This window comes from Vanellus vanellus, assembly GCF_965231255.1.
Source record: "Vanellus vanellus genome assembly, chromosome: 6".
Taxonomy (NCBI): domain Eukaryota; kingdom Metazoa; phylum Chordata; class Aves; order Charadriiformes; family Charadriidae; genus Vanellus; species Vanellus vanellus.
In genome coordinates, this window is record NC_138911.1 from 59505994 (window position 1) to 59522342 (window position 16349).

The 16349-nt window shown below is 39.4% G+C and overlaps 1 protein-coding gene across 2 annotated transcripts; it reads right to left on the bottom strand.

The window, feature by feature from the left end:
• Nucleotides 1-80: 80 nt before the first annotated feature.
• On the bottom strand, nt 81-14963 carry ZFYVE21 (zinc finger FYVE-type containing 21; the record flags this gene model as incomplete). Of its 2 annotated transcripts, XM_082484940.1 has the most annotated exons (8): nt 81-814; nt 1516-1658; nt 3165-3218; nt 4048-4139; nt 4847-4922; nt 6676-6844; nt 8722-8772; nt 14832-14963. In XM_082484940.1, 8 exons carry the CDS (start codon nt 14961-14963, stop codon nt 779-781), a joined length of 753 nt encoding a protein of 250 aa, XP_082341066.1. In that variant the 3' UTR covers nt 81-778. The 2 variants fall into 2 exon arrangements, with proteins under 2 accessions (XP_082341066.1, XP_082341067.1); XM_082484941.1 differs by lacking the exon at nt 3165-3218.
• Nucleotides 14964-16349: the final 1386 nt, after the last annotated feature.

The window sequence follows — 16349 nt, forward strand, 5'->3', positions numbered from 1 at the left end:
GAGAGTAGAGACTGCAGTATCCATCCTTCAAGAAGCTATATATTGTGAAATTATCACTTCATTTTTTTAAATAAGTGAATTAATTTATTCATCTTGTACATTAAATTGTATACAATTTCAGATAGCATTACAGTTAGATTAACAAAAGCTAGTTACCAAAAAGAAAATACAAAACTAAAAATTATTCAGGAAGCTTATTTATTACAGAAGGAAAGTTTCAAGATCATGTTCATGTAAGTCCAACTTGGTTATATTTGGTGAAGTATTTAGATGTTTAAAATGAAATGGTTTTAAAAATCAAGTGACTTCTATAAAATCATATCTAAGGCAGATTTTATCGTACATTGATTTTAAACATTTGGATAGAGGGAAAAACCTGAGATCTATACCCAAAAGCTATTCTCTGCAGAAGAGACATACAAGTTTGTTTGCTTTCTGTAGCAAACCGTATATATAATTGTTACTATAAAAGTTGTGCTGTACATTAGCTGTAGTGCAGGTCACTTTCATATTAAGTGCCAATAAAGGCTTAACAAAATATACAAAGTCTTAAAAGGTGAGGCTGTTTAAAGCATTAATTGTATACATATTGCACACTATAGTGAATACTCATGGTTCAAAAAAAATACTCACATTGCATTTGCCAGTTCTTACATAATGAACCACACGGGAATGAGAAAGGGTCAAGAACAGCAAACGTTACCAGCTGTCAAATTTAGTGAGAGGCAGGTCCATGGAGGCTGGTGTCTTCCCTCAAGTGGCTGGCAGTTTGCTGGTCTTACTGGTCCCGGGACTCATAAAGAAGTTTTGTTGCCTAACGCAAAGACAAAATGTCATTGTGTTAACTGGAGTTTCACTTGCAGCCACTTCAAAATTTCCTTTAATAAACCCAAGGCTGTAAGTTCTTCCTCTGCTCTTTTCTTTAGTTTAAGGCATTTAATAGCATTCAATAATTTTTTTAAACTACTCAAGGTTACTTCAACAGCAGAATGTGAGGTTGCTAAAGATTTTAGATCAACTTCCATTTGTTACTTCTTGGTTAGAAATGACCATTTCTCAGCAAAACTGCCTTTGAAAAAGCTAGAAGTAGTATTTCTGAGATTTTTGTAATCTGTCTAAACATATGCAGAAAACAATGCCATTCTATTCTATACTCCTCCTACCTCTTCTGCTTCCCCCTTGCAAAGTTCTGGTTTGTCTCAAGCTACAGGATCAACCAACACCTGCGATGGGAACAGATGTGCTTTTCTCTAGCTACAACTCCTCTTCTATGCTGTTAACTGGGACCTCACTGAAAACCTCACTCCATCAATTGAGCATAAAGCTAAAGTCACATTCATAACAACCATCCATAGCTTCTGTTTTCCTGAGCAACATTTTCCTGAGCCCATGGCAGGGGGGCTGGAACTAGATGTTCTTCAAGGTCCCTTACAACCTGAAACATTTTATGATTCTGTGATGATTCTATGTAAAGATTTTCTTCAGCATTCTGTATGTTTTGCCTCCTTTGCTTACCTTATGCATAGCTGCCAGCCAGCTTGCAGACAGCTTCTTGTTACAGCTGAAGTCTTCACTGGCTGTAAATTTCATCTGTGTGAGCTCCTCTGATCCTGGTACCTTATACTGCAGAATCATACCTATGGCACGAGTATTACCTCCTGAGGAAAGAAATAAAATCTCAAACAGCAACAGGTTTTACCAACTAACACAACTTCTAGCTAATAAGCGTGTTTGAAGAAGACTCTCATATTGCTCAATTCAAAGCACAACCAACTGCCACATCAAAGGCAGTAGTGACCACGGGTGTTAATGCCAGGCAGTGGAATGGGCAGAGTCAATATTGTTTAATTCTCTCTGGCAATCACTGAGGCAGAACTTGTATAAGCCATCACGTAAAGCCACTAGCCATACACGCTAAGAATACCCTCATGTTTTAATATTACCATGTCTTCTCTTAAGTAGACACCATAGTTTCATACTGTAGCCTGCAGTTTGTAAACTGAATTACTACTGTCCGGTTAGACTGACACCAAAGAGGGAGCCCTGCTTGGTACAACATCTGGCATAGCAGGCAAAAGTCCCTCCAAATCTGTCAAAGGGTGGAGGGTGGGAGAGATGCTCATGCAAGACCGGATGACCACTGGCAATGTCATTTACTTCCTGAGGGAAATCCAACACAAAAGACATTGCCCTGCCAACAGCGTGATAGCGAGATGTTTGTATCTCTTTTACTCTAGCTGCATAGACATTAAGATAAACCAAAGCAAAAATACAGAAGTGAAACAAAAGCTTTGTTTAGAAGACCACGCTTTACTGGCTTTATTTCCTGAAGTAGCAGAGTATAAACTAAGCCCCAGGAACAGCACCACCACCATACACAGAAGGACACTTTTTGAAAAGGTCTTTTCTTAAAAAGACATCTGTGTCAGAGGGCTCCTGGAGGCCATTACTGTCATATCCATGAAGCCAAGCAAAGACAATCTCAATCTAAGCAACCTGATCAAGAGCCCACAAGCACTGTTTACAAAAGCAGCTGTTTGCTTCTCTTGTGGGATAAACTGAAATCCAACTTCATCCCTCCCTCCCCTGCATCCACCTGGTCAGACTAACGGATTAAGAGACCACTTAAAGATAAACCAGTGGAAATCAAACACCTACAGCCCTGACCAGTTTTGCCCATGTCTGGCATTCTGGACATTACTGAGTCAGGCAGAACACACCTTACACAGCAAGAGGTTGTATTTTGTTTAAAGAAATGTAAAAGCAAGCCATTTAATTAACAGTTTATTTATTCAGTGCAAAGCCTTACTGGACAGGACACAAGCAGCATATTATTCATTTCTGTTATAGACAGGTCAGCACACCTCTGCTGAAGGAGGTGATACTATTTCTCCTCTTCTCTCTTCTAGCATGGACAATAGCACATGTGGTCTAAAGAAGGCCCCGAGTGTTTTATTTCTCCTCCAAAAAGTTACAAAACATTCATTCTCAGTTTTAAACAGAGGGGAAGGAATAGAAACACATCATCTTTGAAAATAACTTGTCTGAAGCTGAACATCTATAGATCAAGCAAAAAAAAAAAACAGCACTGCAGAGGAAGAAAGATGGGAGAGGGGCCACGACAACATGCTTAGGTGCGTCATGCTCAAAGGTATTGGTGATACCTTCAGTAATATGCTGGCTCTCCAGAAGGCTGGTGTAAGTGTGAATATCTTTCTCTACCATCAAGAAGGCAGGCAGGCAGGCAAAAAGATAATGCAATCAGAAGAGTAGTGAACAAGGAATTATAGGAGCATTAAGTAACTCAGCAACACACCTGGTCGATTTGAACACCAAGATAAGTTTATTAAAGTTAACATGCTGTACCGACTGAATGCTGCACAGATAGGCTGTCCAATTAGAAAATTCCAGCAGTGACAGAGGTGTTGCTAAAGAACAATTATTAAAATTCCTGACCTTGTTTGTTCTCATTTCAGTGAAATCATATTCAAGTTCATCCTGAAATACTCTAAAATCTGGTAAGAGATGAGGCAGTAAGTAGCTGCCCTCTGATTCAGATGATACCAGTTGCATTTGGCCACCCCTTCATTTTGAACAAAATTAAGAAAGCATACTTTAATTATTTATTTTTCCCCCACAATATCTCTCTCACTTTCCTCACAATTGTACCAGTAGAAGAGAAATCCTGGCTGGATTCTGCAATGGAAGTTACCAAAGACTAACAGTTCCCTCCTGTGAGCTTTTGAATCAATAGATGTTTACATTTAGCCAAGAGAAAGAATCAGAACAGGTGATGACCACCTTTACTCAGGTTTATCAAGAAGCTCTCCCATATTACAGCTGTAAGGCAATTTCTCAAGTCTTCCCCCAAATCCCAGTAGCCAGATGGACAAGGTTCCACACACTGCACTCTATTCTGAGAGCAGTTGTAACATAGTTACACCTAAGTTACCAATAACCTAGAAATGCACTGTCTAGCTCCAACAATAATTACAACTTCACATTTTTTTTCCTTAATAGTTAATTTGTATTCAGTGGAAAAATTACCTCCTGGAGTAAATCCCTCTGTAAGTATCTGAACAGTTGAAATCTGTATAATTTCAATTTCATAGTGGCTGTCTCCATCCAAAACCAGATATCTACATAATAGAAGAAAAACTTTTAATTTTTTCCCCCTACAATAGCAAGTCTAAATCAAAGGAAAAAAATAAACATAATCTCTCAGTGACTAGCTGTTTACATGTTCTTTGGGGTGGGGAGGGAGAGAAATCAAGCATGAAAAATTACTTTTCATTGAAGTTCTTCACTTAAAGGAAAAAAAAAAAAAAACACAAACAAAACCTATAGTTCTGTTTGCCTGGAGACCCTTTCAAAATATTAAATGCATTCTTCCAAAGTTCCAGGGGAAGAAGAGTAGAGTCTAAAGTGTTCTAGCCAACTAAATTATAGGGATGACCACAGTAATGCTTTGATGTAATGTTAAACAATATGGTGCAGTGTTAGAACCATTCTGAAACAAGCTTTTTTCAGTGGCTCCAGACTTTTCCCTGTCCCTCCTTCCTCTGATCTCCCTATTAGCTGGTGAAAACGCTGTATTCCAGTGTCACTGAGAGGCATTATCAGTGAGTGGAGCTCCACCACCCCAAGGCACTCTGATCCACGCTGCTAGTAAATTCAAACAAACTTACTCTAATAAAATTGTATCTATCCTTTCAGTCTACTTACTCTCTCCAATATTCTCACAGCAAGTTACTCTTACATTTTCTTTAGGTTATTAGATAATAACATAGCTGTAAATACAACAATAATATAATTTACAAGTGCAATTTCTATCAATCTTTCTCACCTCTGATTGTTGGAAAGCCGACACACCATGAGCTCAGATTTATCAGATGTTCCCAGAGTTACAAAGAATGTAGCACCTGGAAATAAATGTTTTAGTATTCTAATGCAGAGTTTAGAAAGGAACATTCAAGTATCAAAACTAATAACTAATTTTTGCTTACTGCACCCAATACACTGAATTGGGTGAATTAAGAGACTAACTGAAATGGTAAACTGATTAACACCAGCAGAACACTCAAGTATAAAAAGCTGATATTTAATAATTGGGTTCTGAATCACAGGACCTTTCACAATTACTATGCAATTTCTCCCACATGTTGCAGAAACACATGATATGCAAGATGAATTTTTTAAAAATAAGAACAGATTTGGAGATGGCAAAAATAGGCTATTAAAGTCCCTATCTTGTCACCGTAATACAAACTATTGCTTCAGTATTCAAAAAAAAAAAAAAAAAAACCCACACACCCAACCAACCCCAAAATTTGTCAGAAGAATCTAATAGCAGAATGTGGCCTTCAGGTCTATGCTTAATAAATAGCAAAGACACCTCTTTTTCCATTACTGAAGGCTAGCTCAGTCTTACTTTGAGGTCAACAGACTTCAGCCTTCATGTTATGTTTCTTCCTGCCCAAAACAACTCATTTGACATCAGGAAAATCATCTTAGCTACATTAGTGAAGTGATTCATAACTTAAAATAAAGCAGACTACACGCCTAACCACTTTATTTCCTCCATGCTTCCCGCTGCCTGTATTACCTAATCCCTATACTGTTGGTCTGGGAAACGAAGAAAATAACCACACACAGCCCTGCCAAATGCTCTGCAATCCAGCTCCATAATCCAAACCACGCAGCCTCGAACCATTTCACCTCACTGTCTATTGCACAATTTTACACATTCTCACTGACCCCTCGGGATGGACCCCCATGCTGCTGCTGAAGCGAGACAGAGAGGCAACAGCAGCAAAACTGCAAAGGAGATCACAACCACCATCTCCCTGACTGAGATCTATGGCTCCACAGAAAGTCAGGAACAACTTCAGACTTTAACCGCAAAACATGAATACAAGCAGGAGAAGCTTTTAAAAAAAAGACCTTCAGTTTAAAATACATTATCGAACTGCAAAGAATTTGAGTGTTACAGGGATGAGCATACTCCTTTCTGAACCTAGAATTTCCTCAGGAACATTCACGCTAATCAGACAGGTGGTTTAGCGTACTGATTATACACACTGGCATCATGCTGAGAGCCCATCAAAACACACTGAATAATCACAGACTGTTTTAAAAAACTGAAGACTCAGCTTTCTTAGTGTAATTGTATTGCATGTCATTTTAATGCCATGCAAAATTGACCACTCATGATGATCTGCCATTACGATAGCTGTAGGCCATGGACAAGATCAAAGCTCACAGATGAAGCTTGAAACAAGCACTGTGTCTTGTAGAAAATATTAAAATATTCTCTATTGTTAAGTATTTTTCATCCTTATTTAATGTAACAGGGATATGGCTAAAAGATGCATTATTTTAAGAAAAAAAAAAACTGTACCCACATCTGTTCTCAGAGGCGCTAAAAATTCCTTTGTGTTTAATTAAATCACTCTTTGTAAACATTGACTAAAAAGCGTAAACTTCTCTCTAAATAAACATATAACAGAATTATTAACTGGCAAACAAGCAGCACAACAACAAAAAAGTAAAGGAGACAAAACTGAAGCTTGTTTGACAAGAGGCATTACTATTGCTGTATATCACATGTTCAACACCACATTTGAATAAATATAAATGAGATCAAAAGAGCATATATATGCATTCAATCCTTACCGTTCATGAGCACTTTAAGCTGTTTATCATAGAATTCTGTTTCTTTCTGAGAGATGAGGGCGCATTCAGCACACTGGCGCACAGGGTCAACAAAGCACATGCGAGGCAGAGGCACTTTTTTACTGCAGCACTTGTCACAGAAGCACTTGCCACATCTTCGGCAGTGATGCTAATCATGGAAGAACATTTTGTTTATTTATTTACCCAGGAAACTATTAGACAATAATTTGATAAAGTTACTACAATAAATAAGCACCTCCCCCAAAAAAACAGAACAGTTTCTCAGGTGCAAAAGATACAGGTTGAGGGACAGATAAAGGAGATGTAACTGATGGAGTGGTAGGAAGAAATATCTGAAGATTGAACAACAAAGGACTGAGTAATACAAGACGCTGAAAGGGCTTCTGCAGCGTCCAGTAAATCCTTCACCTTACTGTCAATACAAGCACAAGAGAAGAGGGGTTTCTAGGTCCCTTCCCACTTCCAAGCAAAGATCTTGGGAAACTTCAACTGCAGATCCTATTCTTCTCCCTTAAAACTTATTCTCAAGTTTTTCTTGTGGAAACTAAAACCTAAAGCTATTTATCTATCAGAAATATCAGGCAGCATAGTACAAATCCAATGAAGTTACAAAATCAGAACTAGTATTGCAATGTGTTTCACAGCTACTAAATCTGCAACAAGTGGCTTCTGCTCCAAATCACTACTGGGGTGTGACAGTCCCAGCAGGTCTTCCTGATTCAAGTTGTAATGTCAGAACAAGTATTCCCAGGCAAGCAGGAACTGATTTGCGGCTCAAAGCAAGTTTGAACAGTTTGATACAAGGAACTGATACACTGCAGTTTTAGCCAGTGTTAGGCTTTCCTTCCAAATACTATGCAAAATTCTCTGCAGTACCTACTTCCCAGGGCTACCTCCTTTTACTTCCCAAAGCTAACACAAGTAAAAACACAGCAGCCTAATGAACTGGCGCTTCTCAATTAAAATGCTCTAGCCAACCACCAACCATGCTCTTAACCCATCAACTAAAGGGTAAACACAAGAACTAGGAGAAAGTACACTCCACTAGGATCACTAACTCGCATCCTAATGCTCTTCAGGCCTCCTGAAAATTTACACCTATCTGGTATAACATGTTACTATGTCTGGTTTACAATTTCTCCTTCCCTCTCCCTCCAAACAATAAATTAAAAAACATGGACTATATCAATGCACTACAGGTCCCACGTCCACATCTTTTTCCACTTTCACAAGCGCATGCGTCATGGTAGCTCCACAGAGGAATGATATTCCCTGCTAAAAATCGTTGTTGGCCTTTTTTGGGAGGTTGCTTTCCTTCTCCATGCAGAAACCCCAGTATCAGCAGAATGTTTTCTGATAGCAGTACTCTGTATACCACCACGCATTCCACAGCAACCTGCTTACTTTTACATAATGAACATAATTTAATTGTAATGCTAGTGTTTTTTCTTCGTACAGTGAATACGGCTCACAGCAATCAAAACTTTATACTTTCCACTTCAATCAGAAATTCTCTCTTCCAACTTGAGATAAATCCTGTTTTACTTTTAGAACAGAAGGATAATCTGAGTTTTGGTTTTCCGCATTGTAACAATACGGTTCTTTAATGTAAAATTATAATTCATTACTCCTGAAAATATTTTTGCTTACATTTCCACAAGTAATTTTACCTCCCAAAATACAACTGAATTAGTTAGTTTGGTTTTTTATGTCAGTACTGATGTTAGCATCCCATTCCAGCATGAGGTCTTCTAACTCTTCCTTTGAATGTAAATCCTGTGGGTACCCTGTAATTTGGAAAAACCCTAACTACGTATTACACATTGAGCAACAAGAAGAATTTCAAAGAAACAGAATTAAAACAAAAAGGAACTCTGCTCAGAAAAGGCAGAACAGGAAGAAAAAGTACTTTAAGCCACATCAGACTTTGCATGCTATTCTACTGAAATCTTCTACATTTTAAATCAAAAGAAGGATTAGTATTTTGCACCAGTTAATGCTTTACATTTCATTGATTTCTCTTACCTTTCTAGTTATGAAGTCAAATTTTGTATCACACTGCATACATCTTGGGCACTAGAAAACAGTACAAATTAAAATTAATCTACAAGATTTCTAAACCTTTAATCCCACTACCACCTACAAAGACTAAGCTTTATATTATGCCCTAAAAAAAAAAAAAACACGTCCAACAAATTTCTTCCATCCTTTATCTTTTCACCATGGATGGTTTTCATTCACTTTAGTATCGATGTAGTAAAAGAATGTCATCCCTATTTGTAAGACAAAAAAAGCTGCCAAACTAATTTACCCTAAGGAATCCTGCATCTTGCCAGCAGCTAAAACTACATTTCAGAAGTACTCATCATGATTAATTATGTTTGGCCATCCAAACAGTCATATATTCCAAAGTCAACTGTTTTTATGTAAGTTGTCATCCTCACTATATGATACTGTGATGCTCTAATGACTCTCTAAACCATTGTTTACATATTTTAATGCTCTCAATACTTACACATTTTTGAAACATGCTAGGGGGTATTTGGTTTTCTTCCAAGCCACTAAGACTTAATTTTTATTCCAGCTACAGAATGTCACTTCCTGAAATATCTCTTTTCTAAAACAAGCTTACACCCACACTTCTCCCAAAAGAAAAGCCAGACAAAAACTGAAGAAGTTTCTCGCAACTAGGTAGAGTTTAAGGGGTGATAGTTTTGATTTTCTAACATAGCAGACGTGATCAGTGATTATTTATGACAATTAAAATTTTCTATGCAGAAAATCATCTACCAAAGGGCTGATATTCAGCACTTAGATCATTGGATTTTCACCAAGACTTTATGTATTTTTATGCATCATATCGAAAACCACTCTCCAACTGCTTATAAAGCAATTTGTTAGATTTATTTGCAAATATTAATGCAAAATTATGCCTGACATCTGAATCAGGAGAACATGGTTAGATCCTGTAGTAAGTTTTATAACTCTAGACACCTAAACTCTTTAAACCAGACTATCTCAGACAATAGCAGAATGTCATCTTAAAAACACGCCCTAAGATGAGCAGGTGCTATTTGCTAAGCACACAGTAATCACACTTCGCCTTTAATTAACACATTTCAATACTTAACCCTTTATCTTCTATAAATTTCTTCAGGTTACAACAGCTTTTGTCATCTATTTCGGGCCCTTTTCTTCAGCAGATACGCAACCACTGTCAAAAGTTCAATAACTATAGCCAAGAAAATATTACTGCAGCTAAATTAAAAATTCTCTAGAAACTTTTCATTTTCTTTTGAAGTACAAGATTGTTAATAATTCACCACAGTTTATATGAAGTGTTCCAACATCTAAACAAGAGTTTAATTACAAATTAGAGAGTAACTGTAGTCACTGTAATGGAACATAAATAGCTTATTGTAACAAATATTGCAAGTAGCTATCTGTTTCCAAATCCCATACAAAAGAGAACTAGAAGCGTTCCTGTATTGTTTCAAATAACGTGCTGAATTAAGGCATCCAACCACTGCTTTTCACAATGGCTGTAGAAAAGCTTATTCTAACATTCACTGATGAATAACCTTTGGCATAAAGCAGCTTCAGCATTCCCCAGGTTTCATCTCTGTAACAAGCAGTACTCTACAGCTAATACCACATTTTGCTTCATACTGATCTTGATTTAGCATTTTAATTTTTGACACATGGAGCTTAAGAGCTTGTCTGGGAGCTGGACCTGGCAAGGATCTCTGTATACTTTGAATTTACCAGGGGTCTAACTCATTTTCTTAATGAAAATGTGCCTTTTTTTTTTTTTTGCACGTGTGTCAGAAATTAGAAAGTACAAGCCACAAACTAGGGGGAAAAATGCTTTTCTAAATACTGTTCTAAATAGATTTCATACACAATCTTACACTAAACATACAAGCTGCTTTTCAGAAAGGAATAAAGTTATTTAACCTCTTATTTAATACAAACTCTACAGAAAAATATTTCTGAATTCCAGCCCTATCATGGTAACACTGTCTGATATACAAAGCAGTTATAAATAAACCACAAGTCAAATGGCATATGGTAGCAGGCATCGGGGAATGAGATTTTCTACAAAAATGTTTAACACAAGTAGGCTCAATACACTGTTACTTCAAGGCACTTCTGCTTTAATTAATCCGAATCTAGTGAATCTATTCGCATAACATCAACTTCTGCATTGCCTGGGTAGACACCGCAATTGCGGAACATCTTGAAAGGTGAATCCTTCCTATTCATCCACATTCTGACATAATTAGGAACTGCACCAGTACTGAATTAAGCTTTATTGCTTGAAGGATTTTTTTCTTTTAATCACATTTACAGAGAAGAAAGCATGATGTTTGAGTTACTTTTCATGTCTTTAAGGTAAAGGCTTTTTAAAACTATTGCAAATCTGATTTTTTTGCCAAGTGGAAACAAAAAGCTACAAGGTAAGAAATTAAATAAAAATGCATGTCACAACTATATTCATTTCAGATACAATCGACATACCACTAATACTGGTATCATATTACTTCATATAGCAAGAGGAAAATAGAAGAACATCTGACAGATGTTGATCTTGGTATTAATTTAAAAATACTGAGAGCTAGTTCATTACAAATAGAGTGGAACTTCTCAGGCGTTTGCTGAAGTGTGGTAATAAATTTGCATAATACTTTGGACCCAGCCAGAGGTGAGAATACTGCAAATGGAGGGGAAGCTATAGTTACACTTCATATGCTTTATTTGCACATACAATAACAAAGCGATTCAAGAAGTGACGCAAGGTAACACCTGGTTGAGCTTGTTAACACAGCAAACTCTTGCAAATGGGAAAGTTCACAAGCTCATCAAATCACACCTTGTAACACGCCTGACCACAACACAATGCAAACATACAGCAGAATATGGCTTACAATGCTTTCTGATACTACGACTCCGTAAGACCAATTCATTGCTTGAGCTACATGAGCTTGCCAGCAGTCGGGAGTGCAGCTCTGCCACGCAACTCGTGCTGACTCCAAGAGCCTGAGCCGACGGAGCACTCAGCTAAATAAAGCTCCCACAGTGATCCAGGGAATCACCTTCCCCACATCCGTTCACTCCTCTCACACATCTCTGTGCTTTGAGGCACGCAGTGTTTCTCAGCCACGTAAAAATCTGGTACGCGGCTGGATGTCATAAGGTTTGGCCACCTCTGCATTCAAACATACAGGTTTTACTCAATTTCCAGTCCAAGATTTCCTTACTAGGGACATCATCAGTTGAGCTCTGCTGGTGATTAACATAGAAATTCTGTGTTAGACAAGGCACATGCAGTGCCCAAGATTTTAAGCTCTGTCTCAAGTTTAATGATCCTCAGCACAATATTTTGTAATAGTATCCACCTCAACTCATTATAAATAAGACTAGCAACAAGAAAGTTTTCTGTAGTCCTGCTTCAGCCTTACACTTCAAACTCCTCAAAATAACTGATATTTTAAGACTGTATAATCTTGTGATGTAAAATTAAAAACCCGAAATAATTGTTACGTAAGTTTAGCAAAACTACTAACTGCCATAATTTTTAGGTGGCTTTACTTTTAGAAAATAAGCCAGTCAACTTTTCCTGCAGAGTTAAAATAAAGCCACTGAATTCATGAGTGTTACTGGCTACGCAGCAGAAGCCAGGGTATTTGAAATGCCTGTTCAATGTTTGATGATATGAGTCTCTTCCTTGGATAAAGAAAACATGTTTTTTACTTATTTTACTGAAATTAACTAAATCAATATCCAACACAGTAACAACAGCAAATCTTCTTGTAGAATCCACTAACCAGACAACACTGGCTCTTTAAATTTCATTGTATTAATAAAAACATGGTTTTATAAGCTTCCCTGTATTATGACATATCTGCTTTATTTAAGAGAAAAAGTTTCACCAAATAGATGTTAGAATTTCAATACATGTTGACTTAAAGAAATACAGTGAAATAACTTTTTACAAAATAACAATGCATGCAAGATTAAGAATATGAATTAATAAATGCATTTTAAATGTTTGTCTATAATATGCTTCCTCTCAATTTCAAGTATCACTGAGCTTGATGCAAAGGCAACTTTCCATCACAAATAAACGCAATCAGCCTACTGACCAACAGACTACAAGTTGAATTTTAAGGAAAATGAATATCTGCAGCACAACTGTAATATAAAATTCAAACTAACAGCACATATCAGACTCACATATCTAAAATGTACAGACTTAATTCTTTTATATATAACTAGTTTAAATAAATCCTACCAAAATGCTTAACCAACCTTTAGTTGAAGATGGTACTATTTATTAGACTGAGTTATAAATACTTTGCCTTTTTTTTTTTAATTAAACTAGTCTGCTACAATCAAGGACTACTGAAATATAATCTATATTGCAGAAGGTCAGGGAGAAAACTTATTTCAATGTAACTGTTGCACAAATTATAGCCACTGATGATGATGAAGCCAGGAATCAGGTTTCCAGGTGGCCCAGGTCAGTGCGTACAGGGCACAGCAAGTCACCTACGCAGCAAAAGCAGACTCCATGCAACGCAAAGAGAAACCACTTACACAGTAACTCCTCAGACTTTGCTACATGCTCCCTGATAAACACACACCCCACCTGCAACACACCCTGCGCACCGCACCATGAGCGGTGCCAGCTGGGTGACAGCCCTGAGTGGTGAGCACCAATAATGCTCACTGACGATGTTATCTACACTTCATACAAGACAAGTACCCAGTTGCTACTGATGACCAGGAGGACTTTTTTTTTTTTTTTTATTTGCCAAGTATGGATGAGAATAATTTGAGAAAACTCCCACAAGATATTTTAGCAGACCACTTGTTTAAAATAAGTTGAAAAAGTCACTTTCCAATAACAGTTTGTTTCTTTGGACAAAACCAACAACTGACTTCCTAGCCACGGACCTTAGAACAGTAAAGGTTAGTCTCAGTTGCCTGCGCTGCAGAAGCTGTGCTAGCAGAGCGAGTTCCCAGTATTATTACTTTTACACAGAACTTTTTGCCTCAAGAGATACGGAGTAAGGGCGAAATTTTCTTCCTCCTTCCTAACCAAGGAGGACATAGTGTTCCCGTACAAAACAGACCAACCATATCAGTATCTGGCAAAGAATGACTTTGTTTAATGACTCCCTGCTTAAATTCATACTGGTTCATCAAAAATAAATCTTAATTCTGGTCACATGTAAATGCATTGGCATGCATCCACACCACAGAACACTGGCAAAAATAAACAAATAAACAATTGATTCCAAGTTGTACTAGCAACTAGCTGTAGGGACTGGTTACAAATAACTTATTACATGAAATTTAATATAACATCATAATCACATAGTTTAGTTGAAAAGTATTTAAAGGCAAAGTTGACTGAAATTATTCAGTACTCATTCAACACGAAGAACGTGCACACTGGGAGCCAGAAGGGCTGTTCTAACTTAGCCTTATTGCCTTAATACTTCGCTTTCTTTTTTTTTTTTTTAATCAACACGGTCTTCAGAATTACCCTTCTAAGCATTTAAAGAGAATGCTTCGCTAAACTTTAATGCTGCATAGCTCACTACGCTTTTAACTCATTAAGTTCCTCACTAATTTTGGCGACGGGGCCACGCACCCCTGAAGAAGAAGGAGCGCCAGTCCTGTCCTTTTCAAGCCATGAAGCGAAATAAAAAAAAAAAAAACGGCGGTTTACGACTAAAAAACCCCACCCGGGGGACCCTGACCCGCTCGCTGCCGGCTCAGCCTGCAGGGCCGGGCCGGGCCGGGCCAGGCCAGGCGACCCCTCAGCACCGGGCGGGCCCCTGAGGCGGGGCAGCTCCCCGCAGCCCCCCGCCCGCCTCACGGCGGCCAGCCCGCATCCCCCGGGCCGCAAGAGGACCCCACCGCCGCCCTGCCCCGGCAGGCAGCGAGACAGGGACCTGCCGGGAAACGCGGAGGCGCAAGAAAAAGGGGGAGAAGCGCGATCTCAACCCTCGGTTGGCGGCCACCTGCGGGGCAGCGGCCCCTGAGGCGGCTGGGACCGACCGCGAGCGCACCCGCACCCTCCCCCGGGAAAGAAAGGGCGGCGCCCCCGCCGCTACCGATACCTCCTTGTCAGGGACCCAGGGCGGCTCGTCCAAGCCGAAGGGGCTGCGGGCGGAGCGGTGCTCGGGCACCATGCGCAGCCCGCTGGGCGAGCGCACCAGCTTCTTCGCGTCGCGGGCCTCGCAGCCCGACATCTTCCCCCCTCCCTCCCCCCCAAACTCCGCCACCGCTACTCGCTCCCTCGGGACTGGCAGCGCCGCTAACCAATGGCCGCCTAGGCCCTGCGGAACGGGCATCACGCCAGGCCAATGGAAAGCAGCGGCCCGCCAGTCCCCGCCCATCAGCTCCAGACGCCCAATAGAACACTGGCTCCGGACTTCCCAGCCAATCCCGTGCCGCCTGGGGTTGCAGGCTGGTGTGTTATTCCTTCCCCACCCCGTCAGGCGCTCCAGGCGCATGCGCAACAGGAATAGTCGACCCCGCAACCCGGAAGCGGAGGGCGGAGTTGGCGCGGGGCTATATCCCTCTGCTGGCAGCCGTCCTTTCTAATGCTGGTGAAACTGCTCCACTGAGTGATGATTGATTGGGCTTGAGTGCACCTATTTAATGGTAGTTAATTGGTAGAAATGATTGAAAGTACTCAACAGATTAATTTCAATATAGGAGCTTTGTTTGGCAGCCTTTGTTTGTTTGTTTGCCGTGTAAAACACGGCAACTAGGAGCGTGCGCTTTTTAGTTTAGGGCAGTCTGCAGTGAAGTAATTCTGTTCACCAGAAGATGTTGTAATTAACGTTGTCAAAAAAACCCAACAACAATGTAACATCCAGCTATTTACATCTACTGTTGTCAACGAGGAGCAGCTTTGTAATTCCTAGCCCAGATCTGAAGGGGAATAGCCCAGCTGTTACCCTACTTCTGTATTTCAACAGACAACAGCTGTTCTCTTTTTCTTAACAAACAAACAAATAACAACAACAAAAACACAACAACAGACCAATAAAAAAAAAAAAAAACTGTTTGTCACCCATATTTTCTTCAAAGCCTCACCTCTCAAAAAATCTGTCGCCTCTTCCTGCTCCCCTTTCTTGTCAAAGTTAATCTTTTACTCCTAATTTTCAATGTGCTTCGGAATCTTTTACTCCTAATTTTCAATGTGCTTTGGAGCTCTGCCCTTCTGTATCTTTGGGAGGATTTTTCTGCTCTATCAATAATGTTACTGTGTGTTTCCAGACCTTCCTAGTGATGATTTATTCTCTTCCCTCTTCATACGCCCAATGCCCTTTCTTTTTTGCTTTTGCTTACTTTTAAGCTTTCTCGCTGTAGACTGTCCTATATTATGGTCCCCTTAGTGAGCTGTAGGAAGACCATGGCACGCTGGGCCTATGAGCAGTGTCTCTCACCATGTTCTCCTCCCTCCCTATGAAATACGCAGAGAAAAAAAGGGTTTTTTCAGCAAGAAGGCGTTAGAGCAAGCATAACGCTATAATTCATAATAGTTACTAAACTACAAGGTACAGAGTGATTCAATGGGAAAAACCCTGAAGAATGGAGAGCACATCCGTTCTCTGGACTGAAAGGTC